The 18,547-nt window shown below is 37.0% G+C and overlaps 1 protein-coding gene across 8 annotated transcripts in view; it reads left to right on the top strand.

The window, feature by feature from the left end:
* The window catches only part of LOC311152026 (dystonin-like), a 255,181-nt gene that overhangs the window by 117,939 nt on the left and 118,695 nt on the right, over positions 1 to 18,547 (top strand). For all 8 annotated transcript variants that reach the window (XM_084202770.1, XM_084202771.1, XM_084202769.1 and 5 more), the window contains 14 exons: positions 810 to 905; positions 2,131 to 2,256; positions 2,621 to 2,773; positions 3,027 to 3,181; positions 3,366 to 3,492; positions 3,989 to 4,172; positions 5,089 to 5,246; positions 5,574 to 5,752; positions 6,016 to 6,154; positions 6,993 to 7,186; positions 9,517 to 9,679; positions 10,372 to 10,455; positions 10,544 to 10,651; positions 11,384 to 11,482. In XM_084202770.1, coding sequence (XP_084058896.1) covers positions 810 to 905; positions 2,131 to 2,256; positions 2,621 to 2,773; positions 3,027 to 3,181; positions 3,366 to 3,492; positions 3,989 to 4,172; positions 5,089 to 5,246; positions 5,574 to 5,752; positions 6,016 to 6,154; positions 6,993 to 7,186; positions 9,517 to 9,679; positions 10,372 to 10,455; positions 10,544 to 10,651; positions 11,384 to 11,482 — 1,965 coding nt within the window. The remainder of the gene's footprint in view (positions 1 to 809; positions 906 to 2,130; positions 2,257 to 2,620; positions 2,774 to 3,026; positions 3,182 to 3,365; positions 3,493 to 3,988; positions 4,173 to 5,088; positions 5,247 to 5,573; positions 5,753 to 6,015; positions 6,155 to 6,992; positions 7,187 to 9,516; positions 9,680 to 10,371; positions 10,456 to 10,543; positions 10,652 to 11,383; positions 11,483 to 18,547) is intronic.

The raw sequence follows: 18,547 nt of genomic DNA, 5'->3' as shown, positions 1-18,547 counted from the left end.
TGTACCCAGACACAGCTCCAGCCGCTTTAATTTAGATCCCCCAAACTGGGATCCTGGGCCGGGCCCTCAGCCGTGTTCAGCGCTGCTTCACTCACCAGCTGTACCAGACACGGCTCCAGCCGCTTTGGTTGAGATCCCCAAACTGGGATCTCAGCCTGGGCCCGGGCTGGGCCCTCAGCCGTGTTCAGCGCTGCTTCATTCACCAGTCCTACCCAGACACGGCTCCAGCCGCTTTGGTTGAGATCCCCCAAACTGGGATCTCGGCCTGGGCCCGGGCCGGGCCCTCAGCCGTGTTCAGCGCTGCTTCATTCACCAGTCCTACCCAGACATGGCTCCAGCCGCTTTGGTTGAGATCCCCCAAGCTGGGATCCTGGGCTGGGCCCTCAGCCGTGTTCAGCGCTGCTTCATTCACCAGCTGTACCAGACACGGCTCCAGCCGCTTTGGTTGAGCAAATAGGCACACAGAATTGTAGGTGAGCCTGCACGGGGGGAATCTCTCAGGAGCTGAGCTGCCGGCAGGAGCTGGAGTACTAGCAGGGATTTGTTTGGCCAAATTCTGACCAGGCCAGAGGATAATGATTTCACAGTCCCTCTGGGCAGGTTTTGTTGTGTTTGACTGTGCTGGGACAGGGTTTCTTTCTCACATCTAATTGGAATTTTCCTTGCTGCAGCTTAGTTTTCCAGGGTGAGGTGGTCAGGTTTTAGCTGTTTGTGTTTGCTGCATTACTTTTGTGTTTCCCAAATTCTGTAAAGGTATGGAAGTTTTAGTTTTCATTTCCATTTATAAAATATGTCTCTCTTCCTTAAAGGCCTATAGAGCTGCAATGCAGACACAATGGAGCTGGATTCTGCAGCTCTGCCACTGTGTTGAGCAACATTTGAGAGAAAATGCTGCATATTTTGAGGTAAGAAAATAAATCAAACAGAATATAAAATATTATAAGTTTTGTTCATAGTCAAAAAGTTCCACCAAAAGCTCTAGTTGTTCTCTCACAGTAACTGTAGAATTGACATTTGTCTTGTACTATCACTAGATGATAAGCCATCCTCCCACAGTGTTGCCACAACTCAGTTTCTTCACTTAGTTATGTCAGTTCACAGCAGATGAAAATTTGGCCTGAGATTTTTTCAGTGCTGCAGCTGCAAGTAGAGACTCTGAGAATGAAACCTTGTTCTCTCCCTGTTGTGCACAATGGGAGAACAGATTCTAGATGGTTATTCCAGGACTACTCAAAGCAAAATGGAATGTACAGCATTAACAATAAACAGAGCAGAGAACTCCCTGACAGCAGACACATCCCATGAAACACCCATCTGACTATGTCATTGTCACCCATTCACATACTCAGCAAATGATGAAATTACTTGCATGAAAATGATAGACTGAGGAGGTTTTTTTGTTAGCTTTGCTTGTTTTTAAATCTACTCGTTTAAAACATTTGCATTATAAGGATCAATCCTTAGTGTCTTCTGGGTTGTGTGGTTGAAGAGAAAGGGAGCTGTTGAAGGGGTCAGATGCCTTGGATTGAGGAATGGGACAGTGGAGAAGAAAAAGCAATTTGAGCTCCTTGTGGCAGGGGGAAGAAAGTGGAATTCTGAATTTAAGAAATGGGGCTTAAGGGAGAGAATGGGATTTCCCTTCCCAGTTGTGCCTAACCAGGGCCCTTGTATGGCTGTGCAGATACCCTTGCAGAACTGCCAGGTGTGGCAGCTCATTTCCCTTCCTGAACAAAATGTTTGCCCCAGCTCTGCTGCCTGGATTTTGCAGCTAGTTTCCATAGTTTGTAGGATTTCTCTGTGCTTCCTATATGAAAGTACTTGTAATTCCAAGGGAAGCAAGATTGGCTTAATAATTTTTTTTCATTGCAGGAATGGCCATTAACTGTAGGTTCAATAACTGCAGAATTAATTTTGCATGTACCTTGTACCAAGAATAACTGGTGTTAACAGTGTGTGCCTTTTTGAAGAGTACATTTAGACATGAGCTCATGAGTAGCTGAGTGTGGTGCAGTGGTCACTTCAAGTGATGAGAAAAGGTTGTTTTAAAAGACAGCACTTGGAAACTTCAGTGTAACTGATTCTGATTTTTTAGTTTGTTTAAAAATAACCCAGACAATTATTTTATCCTAGTTTTTCAGCGATGCCAAAGAAGCCATGGAATATTTGAAGAATTTAAAAGATACCATATACCGAAAATACAGCTGTGATAGATCAAGCAGTCTTCATAGGCTGGAAGACCTTGTCCAGGAGTCTATGGTAAGATCTTCAGTAGGAGCCTATTAGCAGGAGCTACAATGAAGCAAGAAATGTGTAGTCTGTGGTGAGGTATAAAATGTGTTAAGATTATTCATTTAAAGTAAAGGAAAAAAAGCTGATTTGTTCAGAACTTATAAATAAATTACTATTTTTCATAACTTTAAAATACAGTTTTGTTTATATTTACAATATCAGATATATAAAGACAGTGGCTTCAGAAAGATACTTTGTTTTTGTAAAATGTGTTACTTTTAGGAAACACTGTAGAAGGAGTCGAGGGAGAAAAAAAAGTGTAACAGGATCAAAGAGGCAGTACTGTATTCTGGACATCTCTGATGACGTATTTTTTTCTTAACTGTTCTAGGAAGAAAAAGAACAACTCTTGCAGTATAAGAGCACAGTAGCAGGCCTTGTGGGAAGAGCAAAGGCAATAATTCAGCTGAAGCCAAGAAACCCTGACTGTGTACTCAAAACATCCATTCCAATTAAAGCCATCTGTGACTATAGACAAATTGAGGTTAGAAACTAAAATTTCCTCAAACTAATTACTGATGTAAGAATTCAGCTAAAGTTTCATTAATTACCATGTTCCTGGAGAAAGCTGGGCTGTGAATTTCTTCCACCCTAGTAAACAAGAGCAAATCCTTTGGTTGGAACATTGGTTTTGTTGTTCTGTTGCTTATTTGTTGACAGCATTTGCAGAAGTGCTTTGTACAATTATTTTGTAATGCTTGGCTCATCAAATGATTCTGCTTTTCTGTTAATACTAGATAACTATTTACAAAGATGATGAGTGTGTATTAGCAAACAACTCCCATCGTGCTAAATGGAAAGTCATTAGCCCCAGTGGTAATGAGGCCATGGTTCCATCTGTATGCTTTACAGTTCCTCCTCCAAACAAAGAAGCAATAGATACAGCCAACAGGTAGGGACAAAGTAAAACTACCTATTTTCTATTAACATCTACTTATGCGAAACTTGGGTTAAAAGAATATCTCACAGTTTTTTGGTGGTTTTTTTTGTTGTTGTTGTTGTTGTTGATTTTGGTTGTTATGTGTTTTTGTTTTCATGTGTTATCCTCATCTGAAGTTGGAATTTTTTTGTTTCAGGATTGAACAGCAATTTCAGAATGTTCTGGCCCTTTGGCATGAGTCACATGTAAACATGAAGAGTGTGGTGTCTTGGCATTACCTGACAAATGAAATTGAAGTTGTTCGAGCTGGCAATGTTGCCTCAGTAAGTGTTGTGACTAGGAAGGGCTCTTAACCATTTGCTTGGAAGTCATAGGATGAGTAAAACTGTGTCATACAGTGTCAACAGCACAAACTGTTGCAAGAAGTATTTGCAATACTGAAAATGACACTTTCCTACCTAATTTATCATTGTTACTGTTGGAAAGAGGAATCTAAGATAGTTCTTGAGGTGTCCCTTCTTGTCCTTGCTATTGTTTGCATCTGCATGGTGTTAGATGGGAGAAATGAAGTCTGATGTAGGGTTGGCTTATCAGAGGCCTTTTCTGATGGGAAAGATTGAAAAGGATTTTATGTTAAGTGTAAATTATCAGCTGTCAAGTGGACTCCAGCTAAGGAACAGTGAGCTTTGAGAACCTCAGTTCTTTGACTTTATCATCTTAGTAATTGATCAGTATTGCTTTTTGATAAAAAAGCATCAGAGGAACTGTGTGAGTGATGCACCATTGCTGACTGTGCTTTGGGTCTATAATCTCTTGCAGATAAAGACAATGCTGCCAGGTGAGCATCAGCAGGTTCTAAGCAATTTACAGTCCCGCTTTGATGATTTTGTGGAAGACAGCCAGGAGTCAAAAATCTTTACAAGCTCTGATACAGCACAGCTGGAAAGGGAAGTTAATATTTGCAAGCAATACTATCAGGAGCTTCTGAAGTCTGCAGAAAGAGGTAAAACTTAGCTTAGAAATGTAGAAAGATGTCCTTATGAGAGAGATTTTGTCCTTGACCTTGAGATCTCTTTTATCATGATGATATTGTTACTGCCTGTGTTCTTTTGAACAGGCTCATTTTAACAATGTGTGCAACTCCATTGCATATAAGATCTTAATTTTTTTTTAAACTTTGTATATATGAAGCTATGTAAAAATATTGATGTGTTACATAATATACAGAATGCTACAAGAGATTTTACACCTCAGAATTTATTATGTGTTTTACAGCTCACTTCTTGGTCCTGCATTCGTTATTTTTGAATGTTTAACAACCAGTTTGATTACTTTATTGAGTTTGTAACAAAATTAGGACATTATTCACCCTGTTAAGGCAAAGAAAATGTCCTAGCTACTTTCCTAGCTCCATAGGATGCCTGTAGTTACTGCTGTCTTAACTCTAATTAACACTGTATTAATAAAGCGAGAAGAGAAAGCTTAAAATAGCTCTTCTGATTTACTGTTGAGTAGTTGATGACTTAAAGAAACACAGTAGTGCAAAGCTGATTACTTCATTAGCGAAGTTCACTCAACTTCAGGAAAGATGTGGTGCCCTGTGCATCTGAAGGAGGATTTATGTCCCCAAGACCACTGATTGAAAGAATCAGTAACTGAATTTAGCAATGTCACCATAGAGTAATGTCTGTGCAGAATGATCACAGATTGTTATTTTTCATGTGTGAGGAGATGATATAATAAAAACAAAATTTAAGAGGTCTTAAGATTTGCCTTATAACCAGATTTTTGATGGAAACTGATGGCATTTTAGCCAGTTACAAAAACATCCGTAGATCAATGACTTTATTAAGTGTGAGAAGTTATGGTGAAAATGACATGATGACTTTGTTGGCTATGTGCCTTAATTCTTTCAACAGAGGAGCAGGAAGAATCTATTTATAATTTGTACATATCTGAAGTCAGAAATATCAGACTACGACTGGAGAGTTGTGAGGAGCGGTTAATAAGGCAGATCCGGACGCCGATGGAGAGGGATGATGTACATGAAAATGTGCTTAGGATTTCAGAGCAAGAGGTGAGCCTTTGAGAAAGATTGTTTTACCTAGGAAAAGTTTTATTTAAAAAACAAATATATCCTGACTTTTGAGTGTAAGCCTGGAAGGTTTGCAGTGTACCTTGAAAAGAAGAGTCAAATATTTAGTTTGTGTTTGTGAGCAAAAAGGTGCTGATCAATGGTATCTCCATCAGTTTCCCTATTACACATACATTTCTCTTCAATTTTTTCCAACGGTGTCATCATCAAAGAAGTAAAGGAGGGCAGTCCTGTACTCATAGTGATATGTAAAGTATGTATCAGGTTGATGTGAGATAAAAGCACTATCAATCACCTTTCATTTTACAGAAACTGAAGAAAGAACTGGATCGGCTGAAGGATGACTTGGGAGTCATCACAGATAAATGTGAAGAGTTTTTCAGTCAAGCTTCTGGTTCACCTTCAGTCCCTACTCTGCGCTCTGAGCTCAATGTTGTTATACAAAACATGAACCAAGTTTACTCCATGTCTTCCATTTTCATAGATAAGTACGTATTAGGCTGTCTTCCATCACACATGTTTTAATTTATAGTTTTCTCTTAAATTGAAACAATTAGTATGAGTAATACTGATCAAGGAAAAGGGAGTTAACATTTTAACATTGTATAAAGGGGTGCCTTGTGACAAGAAAAGGCTGAAAAACATGAATGTGTTGAGTGTTGGTATTGATTTTTATGATTTTATGGTTTTAATTTATTTATTATTTTTTATTATTTTTTATAATTCAGTTAACAGGGTGTCTGTTTTTCAGATTAAAAACTATTAATTTGGTGCTGACGAACACCCAAACAGCAGAATCATTAGTAAAACACTATGAAACTAAGTTGTGTGAAGAAGAGGCAGTAACAGCTGACAAAAACAATATTGAAAATCTGATGGGTACATTAAAGGTAAGAGCTGGCTGGTGCCTTTTCATGGGCAAATCAAAAAAATAAGACAAAAGCTATCTGTCTTGTAACACCTGATTTTGTTACGCTTCACTCCATAGTGTGTCAAACATTATCTTGTGTATTTAGTTTTAGGTGGTATTAGAATTAACATTTCAGAAAAAAAGGCAACTTTGGAGCATTAGGATTTGGATAGGTTGAAAGCATGTTCCTGCTGTTGCAAAATGCATTAAAGTATCTGAACTTGCAAAAGTGGCTCTTGTAAATGCTGCAGTAAGATTTTCTTTGCTCTTCAGAAGACAGCACATACTTAGGGTAACATAAACATATATTTATGTTACCCTAACATATATTTATGTTATGTAAATTTGACCACAATAACATTCTTGCTGCTGCTTCAGTGTTCTAATCAGGGTCTCTTAGGAAGTTTGACAGATATCTTTGAGAAATTGAAAGATTGAAGTTCAGCATTTTTTCTTTGCTGTATATAGCTCATTTGGATATTACAAATTATGAGTAATGCTTTTTTGCTAGATAGAATGATTGGCATCTGCCTAATATTTTTTTTTGAAAGCTGTAGTTTCTCAGGTGAGTGTGTCCATATGACCTCTGTGTTTTGATCTATGTGTTGTGGGGATTGCTGTTACGTAGAATTATTTTGCAGTTTATTGCTTCAGACCCATTCTAGTGCCACTTGAGTATTTGAGCAAGCAGAAGTAAAATATTAATCGAAATATTTTAATTGATTCATTTATACAGTGTACTTGTGTAAAATACTAATTTATAAAATAGTGTCATAATTTAGGAGTTATTTACAACTTTTTTTTTTATCACCTACTAGCAATGGAGATCTGAGGTAGATGAGAAAAGACAAACATTCCATGCCTTAGAGGATGAACTGCAGAAGGCAAAGATGATCAGTGATCAGATGTTTAAAATGCACAAGGAACGTGATCTTGACTTTGACTGGCATAAAGAAAAAGTTGATCAGTTGGCTGAGAGGTGGCAAAATGTTCATTCTCAAATTGAAAATAGGTTTGTATGACTTTTTATTATATTCTGTTCATGTTTTATACTGTTTTTTAAATTTATTTCTGAGGAAAAATAATCAGAAATTAATGTTAAAACATGTCTGAATAGTTTTCTGAACTCTTTTTGGAATGTGCTGGGATGAAGACCTTTATTGTGCTGTTGACAACCTTGCCTTACTTTTCCACTCGAAACGTCTGTGACGGTTAAGCTCCAAAAGATGAACAAGATACAGAAACTTACTACTTACTGATACACAGTGGAGATAAATTGTAATTTTTCTTTTAAGAAAACCAAACCTGCAGAAATAGCTGGCAGTCCTATGGAAATACGATCTGTTTCTCCACATAATTAGTTCTGATGGGCTAAACTGATGAGCTGATTCATCAGTTATGAATGGATTCACGTTAATTTGCTTTTAATTACTCAAGTCTTAAGTCTGGAAGTTCTTAGCTTCCATTGACTTCTGTGATAATTTTTGGTGCAACAACTTTTTGGTGAAGTGCCTTTTGTTTTTTTAAATATCTAGTAGAGATAGTACTCTAAATTCAGCCCTTTACTGTCAAGTTGATACTGAAAAATGTTGCTCAAGTGCACATGCCTATGCAGATGTGCAGATACAGCAGAACACACCTACCTGTATTTCTGAAGATGTCCATACATGAAATTCCTGGAAATGCTGTTTTCCTCAGTTCTCAGTCCTCACTTTCCTGTATGTAAAGGAAGCAGAACTGTAGAGGCTGAAGGAAAAAGTATGGGCAAGTGTTGAGGAAATCCGTACTGTGCAGTCTGAACTTATTTCCTTTGAAATGTACTTTAGTTTGTCATTATAGATTACCTGAAAAAGAACATTGAAGATGGTGCTGTTGGTGTAAAAATCACACAACAACCTGTCACATTTTTGTCCTCCTTTTCTGAGGGGTGAATATACGTTCAGGTGCAATATTGAAGTCATTCACTTGTAATTAACTGGTTTAGTTGTGCTTGTTTAACATTGCTGGAAGTGAGAAAGAAGAAGGGAAAAAAGTCACTCATTTAAAGCTGGTTGCAGAATAGCTAGCTTAAATTCCACCTCTGGTTTTTCATCAGTTGTTAGTGTGACGTAATTTAAATGATTAAACAGTAGTTTTATGAGGCACTGAAGTGTTCTTATTTCTTCAAGAGAGTAAGCATGAACCCCATGCTCTGCCAGGACTGTATCCTGAACAGAATATGCTGAAAAATGACTGCTAATACATAGTGGCTTCTGGTGTAAACAGGACAGATTGTGGTAACTGCAGTACAGAGCTGTAAACAAGCTGCTTTCTGTAAATATTATCTCTGCTTTTTCCTACCAGCTTGACACTGATAATCATTATACAAAACCTATGTACAAATATTGGCTGCAGTTATCATGATCCTTTCTCTTTTTCATGGTTATTAGCTTTATAACATGCTTAAGTATGAAACCTGAGCAAAAAATTTCCTTTGCTTGCTCTTTTTTAATCTCCTTTTGGCATCTTAAGAACAGCACTACAGCAATTCAAAATATTCATTCCAAGTTGAACTGTAAAAGGTTGTATATTTCTGTTTATTCTGCAGTGTTGAGTGGTCATATTTATATGATCTTTTAAGTAGAATCGTAGAATATCCTGAATTAGAAGGAACCCACAAGGATCATTGAGTCTAACTCCTAGCTCTGCACAGAGCAACCACCAAAATCACACCATGATAACAAGTAACAGTATAGGGATCATGACAGAAAAACTGTCAGTATCTCCCTCAGTATGGAAATTACTTAAAAGAAATACTCAGACTTCTCTTCTTAGGTCAAAACATGATTTAAAATTAGATGAATATGTTCAATTACTTTTGCACACTAGCATATTTTACAGTCTTCAGTTTTAGTGTAACTCCTGCTGTTTTGTGGGAAGCATGGAGATTATGGTGAACCATTACTTGACTCCAGTACGGCACTCTCCTTCTTGATTCATAGGCCACATTTTAAATACTCTCACTTCTTGTAACAGCTGATTGCTGAAGCAGAGTCCTCCCTCTTTCCTGGGGTTTCCAGTGCTCCTGGAGTTTCAAGCAGTCGAACACTCTAATGAGGGATATATAGAGTTTCTTGTGTAGTAGAATCTCTCCTGGATGTCCCTTATGACAAATGGGAAGAGTTCATCAAGCTGGGAGCCCTAGTGTTTGAGAAGTGAATTTGGTGTTTTAATTAGTGTTACACCACTATGTTTACACTGTGAACTGCAACAGAGCTAAGGCGTTTGAAGCCTTTAAAGCTGTATTTTTTGTCTTTAATAATAATCTTCTCCCCTTTGATCTATCTTCCAAAATAAAATCAGGTTGCGTGACTTAGAAGGTATTAATAAATCTCTGAAGTATTATAAAGATACCTACAATTCTTTGGACACTTGGATTCAGCAAGTGGAAGATACTCAGCGAAAGATTCAAGAAATACATCCTGAAAATAGCAAAGCATTGGCTAAGCAATTGAACCAACATAAGGTATGAAAGGGATGTCATTGTGGCAAACCACTGTGGTAAGCACTGACCAAAGAATTACAATATCAGTGATCTCAATATTGTTTATTAGTATGAGTGGCTTATATCCATCAGCCCTTACTGTAAAGCTCCAAGTAATCACCAGATTTTATGATTTTGTGTTTCTGGTGCAGCCATGAATATATCATCCAGTGACAATTGTCACTGTCATATAAACTAGATTGTTTGGTCCTCAAGTGTGCGAGAACATCAGAACCTTAACTTCTGGACTTGCCTTACCACCTAATATCATATTCAGTGCTGCTTTTTTTATTTATGGATGTAAAAATATTTTCATGGAAGCAGAACTAAACTCAAAATCTGTCTCCTGCAAGAAGGAAATGCAGTATAAATAGACAGGATAATAAATTATATACATGTAATGATATATTCCTGATTTTATTTTAAGTTCATTCACCAACTATTAACCTGGCAGGTTTTTTTCACTACTTCTGTACTGTAAATCTGATAAAGCTGAGGACATAGGCTTGAGCATAATTACTTGTACAGGAGTTATGGGTAGGAGCAGATTAGATAAAGTAGATGTTAATGAGCCATCTATTTATGTTAGATAATGTTAGACAAAGTAGAAATGTTAATTATAATGATAATAAAAGTAACTTTTTAAGATGAAAATGTACATTCATAATTTACAGATGCTGGTTTCTGAGATTGAAATGAAACAAAGCAAAATAGATGAATGCCAGAAATATTCAGAACAATACTCAGCTGCTGTGAAGGTAACAATAACATTACACTTATAGTCCTATCTTATAGTGTCAGTATCATGTGTAAAGCCAATGATTTTGTATATTTTCTCTTGTAAAGGACTATGAGTTGCAGACCATGACCTACAGAGCTATGGTTGACTCTCAACAAAAATCTCCAGTAAAGCGACGAAGAATTCAAAGCTCATCAGACTTCATTATTCAAGAGGTAAATGAGTTTCTTATGACAGGAAAATGTGAGTCTTTGCTTAAAACAGTGAACAAAAGAATTCAGTTTTGGATTTATTAATGATTAAATATGTTAATCCAAGAAAGACTGGGTTTTTTCTATAGATACATGATAAAACAAATATTCTCTTGTTCCTTATGCTGCATTTTGATAGAAAGACACTATAATGGAGCTGATTAAAAACAGTCACCCAAATGATAAAAAGCTGTATGAGAACTGTGCCTCACTAAAACTGTTTAAAACTACTTCTGGACTGGATCTTGATCGCAGTAAATAAGAAGCTCATCTTGAACATAGTAAAACCTACCAGATCTGGACACTGTTAGATTCTAAGACAAATCAGCCTCATTTGGGTGAGAAAGAAAAATCTGACTCCCTGCTGTCTGTTAGAAAGAGGAACAGTGACAAGCATGGCTTCTCCCTCTTGAAACCTTTTTTTACAGGGGGAAGAATCAAGTGACTGTGAAGTCAAAACATTGTCTTCTCTTTCTTCTTCTTATGGATCTGCTCATAGATCCTTAGGATATATTTTTCAAGTGCACCTTGTTGACAGCATTGAATTTTGGAATCAAAATTAGAACTCTGAATTCCACAATCATGATTTTGAAATCAAAATCAGGATAGGTTCTAGAGCAGTGTCTATCACTTCTTTCAAACTTAATGGGAGTGTTTACCTCTCTGACACTTAGCTCCCTCTTTGTTTCTCTACAGTTCATGGATCTACGGACTCGGTACACTGCCTTAGTGACCTTGATGACCCAATACATTAAGTTTGCAGGTGATTCCTTGAAAAGACTGGAAGAGGAAGAGGTAGGTCATTCTCTGGCAGTCAACGAAGCAAAAAGAACATCTAGGCAAACAAAGAGCAATATACCTGTTGGAATAATTCACAAAATTACCAGCAGATGTGGAAAACTAAAATTCCTTATGTAGTGCACATTGTACAGGAATGTAGCAGTGTTAGCACTGTAATCATTCAGATAAGCAAAATCCGGTACCATACATACATACATTCTACCAGTTCTTCCACCTAGCAAGATCATATGATTTGTTGAATTCTGATGGAGATGTAGTTAAAATTTGAATACTAATACTTTCAATTTTAATACCCTAAGGCTTGATCTTTTGGATAAAAGCAGACATTAAGAAGGCAAACTCACTGTGTATACCCTATGTACACATATTTTTAATATTCCATTGTATGCATTCTGGTCCACTTAGCAACCAACAAGTTCTTTCAACAGGGAGATGAAATGGGCTCTTAATTTCTGAAGTTAATTTGATCTGTTCATTTTTTTTTTCTTCTGCCTTTTCTACTCTATTGATTCCTTGGGGTCAAATAGCATTTTATTTATGCTTAGAGTTGGATCTTACCAGCAAGAGTAAGTTATTGAAATTAGGCAGACAAATTACTCAAAATACATGCTTGCTGCAGAGCAAGCCTTCAAATAATTGAGAAAAAAAAACCAACAAAAAAACCTTCTAAATTTTTCACTTGCTTTTGAAAACTGTCCCTAAGAAAGAGATTATAAAGTCATTCTTAAGGACTACATTGTTTTACTGTATAAATTGGATACAGTTGGATACAGTACAGAGAACACTACCTTATGGGTATAACTTTGATTGTTATTGTTAAAGAAAAAAACAGTTCTTAAATGAATATTATATAATTCTGGTGCTGATTTTGTGTTTATTGGCTTTTCTTGCAATTGAATACCTCTGAAGCAACACGAGCATGTATCTTTGGGCATCATCAAGTGGTGGAGCAAAATGATGGAAATACATGATATTTATTGATAAGTAGCCATTATACTGAGGACTTAGTATGGCTAGTAATGATAATGGCATCAAGGATAAAAAGTCAGTCAAATAACTAGGATCAGGAAATCTGTGAATGTCAATATACTTCATGTTCTTCAAGAACAAGTGGAATCTTCCAAAATATTTAGAGTTTCAGTCTGCTCCGCATCTCCAGGGCTGCTTTTTTTTGAAATCAGTATCTCCCATCTTCCTTCCTCCTCTGTCAGCCTTCTAAATCTTTGGTAACTTCTTTGAAGATATCCCAAGCAGGTTTCCAGTCTCAAAAGAATATAATAGGATTCTTTTTCTCTTTAATCAGGGTAGAAAATCAGAAAAAGAATAATCTTTTTCAAAAGAGGAATGAGGGTTTTTTTCTTGTGGGAAGAAAAATTCTTCATAGACCTCTGAAGTCTGTGACTCTTCCAAGATTTTCTTTTATGTCAGTGCTTCTTCCTAACTCTCAGTAATGGCATGAATAAGACAGAGAATAAGGGAAAAATAAGATACTTTCTGCCATATCTCAGTTTAATCCATATGCTGTCATGCTCAGAGTTTACCAGAAGAGAATCAACAAGAGCAACCTGTGAAGTCAGCAGAAGTCTTTCAACATTTGGGGTGTAATGAAGATCTTGAATTGAGAGAAGAAAAGAAACATAATGAAAGCATGATGGATGTGGAATATTTGCAAAACCAGAACTCTTACAGTAAACCTGAATATCCAGAAAATAAACTGGAAATGAACAGAAGAAAATTAAATGTAGACAGATATGATAAAATCAAAACTCATAGAACATTTAAGCAACTTCTCAATGTCAGTGGTCAAGAAAGCAGCATTAGTGGCAACAGAGACAGTAAGCTACATACAGAGCATGAGAGTTTAATGGATTTTGGTGATCAAAGTAAAGAAGAAAAAAATGGCAGAAAAGATTGTTTTGTTTCAACTAAAATCTCTGTGAGTGTGAACAATGATCCTGGTGAAATGTTAAAGGAGCAAATTGCTAATCAAGAGAGACAGAAAACAGAGGGGAAATCAAAGAAGTTGCCTGAAGTGGAAATGATACAAAAAACCAAAGGAAAAAAAAATTCAAGAAGGACAGGGAGTGATGTTTCAACAAAGGAAGAATGTGAGATGCAATCAGAAATTGATTTTGAGCTAAGAGCAAAGAAAGGTCAAGTAACTCCAAAAACTGCAGAGCAGGCCCTGGGTATCAGCCCTTACAAACAGCAACATTTTTCACAGAGAACTCTTTTTCAATGTCAGTGTAAAGAGCATTGCTTTACAGAAGGCAAAAGCCATATTACTTTAAAATCTGAAGACAGAGAGTTTCAAGTGTTTGGTGAAAAAGATGATTCTCTTTCACGTGCAACAGATGCAACATCTTTAGAGAAAGCTGTGTCCTCTTTGAGAGAGCTGGCAGTGCACAATAGAAGTGAGAAAACAAAGTTAAATTTTCAATCTATGAGCAATCCAGGTGTTTGTTGTAGTGTTAAAAGGAATATTGACAAACTGCAGAAAGCATCTCTGGACAGAGATTACTTCCTAGTAGAAAACGAAGTCCTAGAAAAATCAGATTTAAATACAAATAAAGCCAAGACTAAAGAGCAAGAAATTTTGGCTCTTTCTTCAGGAAATATTTCAGCAAGTCACTGTGCAGCAGAAGTCTCTGAATCCTATCCATTAGATTGTCAAGTACCGCCACTGCAGAATGATCAACATTTAGGTACAGAATTGTTAGGAAATACTGGTGATTTAAATGCAAATTTAAGTCTCTCAGGATTTTTTTCTGGAGAAGAGGATTATTTTCCATTATCAGAACATGAACTAGCAAAAAAGCTTTTAAGTCACTATGAAGAAGTAAGTGTGAAGAAAATACCACAGGGTAGCACTTATGGTTTGGACAGCATAAATAGAAGTGGGAAGAGGCAGAGTGGAGAAGACAGGCTAGAACAGGGTCAGAAATGTAAACATCCATTGCTAGTTTCAGAAGTAGACAGTAGAGATGAGGGTAATAGCACAAAGGTTCCTGGAAAAACCGCTGAACTCCAGAAAACATTTGCTGCAAAAGTAGGCATAAAAGCCTCATTTGAAAATAAAGAAAAGCAAAAAAAGAGAGAGAAAGATAATGAAGAGAAAAGGAGCCCAACTGTTGTTAAGGTACCAGAGTTTTTATGCAATGCAAATGAAAGAGTTAATCTCAGAATGATTCTAAATCAATGCAAATCAACATTTGAATCACAAAATATGTCAAGGTCAAGTGATTTAAGATTGATTGAGCATAATTTAAACAATGAATATGCTAATCATGTATCAATTACTGTACATTTTGAGATGGTTAAGATTTTTAAGTTCTTAGAAATTAATATTTTTGTTTATTTTATGTTAATATTTGTCATCCTTTTCTCCACCCGACTGATGCTCAGCATGTTGATTAAAAAAATGAAAGCTAGGAAGATGCAGTTTGTTACTGTACCTATATTTTTTGGTCCTGTTTTTCAAGTATAATAAATTAGATTTTGTGTTTATGTGAATATAAAAGATCTGATAACAAATCATTTTACATACTTTGTTTCTATTGGGGATTGTTCAAAATTATAATACAGGGAAATATGGAGAGGAACTGGAGAAGCTGCCTTTGCATTAGCCTTTTAAGAAAGGTCTCAGATATCATACAAAAAAACCAAGTAAATCTGGTAAATTTTAAGTAACCCAATGGTTTGTTTGTTTGAAAACATTGCTGTCGTTACCCTTCATGCCCTGTTTGTACAATCATAGGAATATAGGTGTGTTCTTACTTCATGTTAGCTCACATTTGGTAACTTAGCACCACAACTGTGCTAATGAAGACAAGGTATGTATAGTTTCAACCATATTATCACCAGTGATTACACTTCTTGCTCTGGATCTGCAGTAGGATTTTCCTGATGACCATGTTTACGCTTCTGTGTCTGCACTGCAGAGCAGCTGTGCTCTTGCTAGTCCCCCAGCTGGGTCAGTGGGGGTACAGGGACTGGGGAGCACACCATGGAGCACAGATGTATGGGGGTTTGGATATTGCGCTTTCTGGAGGTGCTGCATCTTGGCTCTGAGATACTATTTCTTTTCTTCGAGGGGATTTCCAAACTTTTCTTGTGTCATTTGTGCTTGAAAGCTTAAATCCTTGTTCTAGCTCCTGCTGAACTGATTGAGAAATGGTAGGCCACTTTCTCCTTGGGAATTCTTGCGCACTGTGTTCGGGTCATTGTTTGCTCTACCTATTTGTTTGGAGAGAATGCCAAAGTGAGCTGTTTGGTGTTGCTTTCTGCTAAGAGGCATCTGACTGAAGTGAGAGGCTTCAGGATTTCTTCGCTTTGTGGATGTCTTTGCCAAGGGTTTCATATTTGGCTAATGTAACTTCCTGAAGCCTTCAAGAGAAGGTGATGGTGGTGGGAACTGCTCATCCTGCTTTCTGGACATACCATGTATGCATGAGTAAGTATTTTCCCTTCTGCTTTTCTAAGAGCCTCATACGTTCCATATGCTGCATTACAAAAAGTACAATCCAACTTATCTTATTCTTTTACAGATTTTAAAGAATAAGGAGGCATCTGCACGTCAGGCATATTCAGATCTAATGGCACAGCAAAATAGCACAGCTGATGAGAATAAAAAACTCGTGGGAAGGGTAAAAACACTTGAGGAGATGTTGGAGAATATGAAGAAACAAAAAATCCAAGCGGAACAGGAGCTCCCTAAAGTGAGAGAAGCTGCAGAAAAAGAGCGGAAGAAGCAGCAAAAGGAGATGGAGGAGATCTGTCTCCAGAAGACCAAGGCTGAGCAAGAGGCCAAGCAGTGTCGTGTAGATCTAGAAAGCATTGAGAGAGAGAAAGCAGATGCAGAGCAGGAGTTGGAGTGTGTAAGGCAGTTCATTTTTCAGGCAGAGACTCAAAGAAGTATACTGGAAGAAAACCTCCGTGCTTTTCGAAATCAAATAGAAGAAAGCACCTTTGCCAGAAGAAACCTTGAAGACCTTCTAAGAAGAAAAGATACTAATCTTCATGATTTAGAGAAACAAAAAAAAACCTTGATGCAGGAACTGAAGAAAAAAACAGATGGAGAAGAGAAACTTATGAAACTCATCAAGCAAATGGAACAAGATCTTGACTTTAAAGGGAACCTATCAGAAATAAAACTGCAAGAAAGAGAAACAACTGAATCCAGAAGGAAGGTTGAAGGCACATATTCTGTAACTAGAGAAATTTCCCTGCCGACTTTCACAGCTGGGCAAGGCAGCCAGTGTAGGATTGATTCTGAAATTACAAGTTTCCAGAAGAAACTAGAAGCCAAAAAAGTAGAAGAGCTTAAGCAAAAGATAGATGAATTGACCCTTGCTAAGAAAAAAGCCGATAAAACTATTAAAGACCTGAAATATGAACTGAATGAAATTGAACTTCAAAAATCATCAACAGAAGAAAAGTCTCGTTTATTAAAAGAAAAACTAGATCAAGTCAACAGTGAACTTAAGTGCCTAAAAATTAAGTTGGAGGAAAAAGACCAAATAGAGCAGGGATATTTGCAACAGTTGAAAGAACTGGAAAGGCAGCTACAGAGGACTACAGGTAAAGCCGAAGAGGTGATGCAAGAAAATATGGACCTTAAAAAACTTCAGATGAACTATCAGGAGGACCTGAAGTCTGTTCAGCAAGAAAAGACACAGCTAAAAAGAGAAATAGAGGAATTAACCAGATCACATACAAAAACTGAAATAACTATCAAACATTTAAATTCACAAATCAGTTCCCTTCAAAAAGAGAAGCTGGCAGCTGAACACAGAACACAGTCATGTAAAGGAGAAGCAAATAATCTTCAAGACCAGTATAAGAAAATTAAAGAACAGTTGCTTCAAAAAACAAAAGTAGAGAAAGAAAACCAGCATGAAATTCAGATGCTGAAGAATGAATTAACCAAAAGCAATCACATGTCAGAAACATTGAGAAAACAGATAGAAGACCTTAATAAATGGAACACTGAAACAAAACTACTGATGAAGCAAATTCAATCTGAATCAGAGAAGATGACTTTGGAAAAAGAAAATATTCAGAGGAAAAACGATGCTTTGAAAGCCCTAGCAGATGGTTTCAAAGAACAATTGCGTACAACAAATGAACAATTGCACAAACAGACAATAATTGAGCAAGAATTCATATGTAAAATCAAAAGCCTAGAAGTTGATCTTGCAAAAACAAAAGACTTAGCTAGTGAGTATAAACAAAAATGTGATAAACAAAATGCTTCCACCCTCAGCATTGACCGTGAGGTTAAAAATTTAAATGCTCAGATGAATGCTCTAACTCTGGAAAAGCGAATGAGTGAGCAGAAGATGGCACTACAACAAGCTCATATACAAGAACTAAGTAGCAAATTAAAAAAATTGCAGGACGAACTCCATCAGAAGACTCTGGATGAACAGATGGCGCGCAAGAAGATGATTCTATTTCAGGAAGAATCCATTAAGTTTAAACACTCTGCAGAGGAATTTAGGAAAAAAGTTGAAAAATTACTGGAATCCCATAGCATGACAGAAAAGGACATATCTGGTATAAAACTAGAATGTGTTGCTCTTCAGCAAGAAAAGCATATGGCTGAGGAAAACATCATGTTGTACAAGAGGCAAATGGAAGATCTACAAGAAAGGCTCAAAAAATGTCACGAACAACTACAGCAAGGGAAGCAGGCTGAGATGGACTATCACCAGAAGTGCAGGAAACTCGAGGAAGAGCTGGAAGCACAGAAGCGCATGGTTGAGAGCTTGAAACAGAAGATGGATCTGCAGGTCAGGGAGAGTGAACATAGGTTTCTTTCATTTCAGAATGAAGTTAAGCAAAATAATAAGCTCCAAGATTCTGGATTTAAATTGAGCTGTGAGAGAAGAGGGAATGATTTCAATTACCTGAGTGAGACTGCAGCTAAAGAATTTGAACAGCTTCCTTCACGTACCTCACCTTTGTTAAGGCAGAAACAGGAAAGATCAGGTTTTAAATCTGATCAAATAGAAGAAAATACATTGTATGTGAGTGCTGATGACACAATACCAAGAG

This window comes from Fringilla coelebs (assembly GCF_963513975.1).
Source record: "Fringilla coelebs genome assembly, chromosome: 3".
NCBI classification, from domain to species: Eukaryota; Metazoa; Chordata; class Aves; order Passeriformes; family Fringillidae; genus Fringilla; species Fringilla coelebs.
The sequence above is the reverse complement of the archived record's forward strand: the minus strand, read 5'-3'. Positions and strand labels throughout refer to the sequence as shown.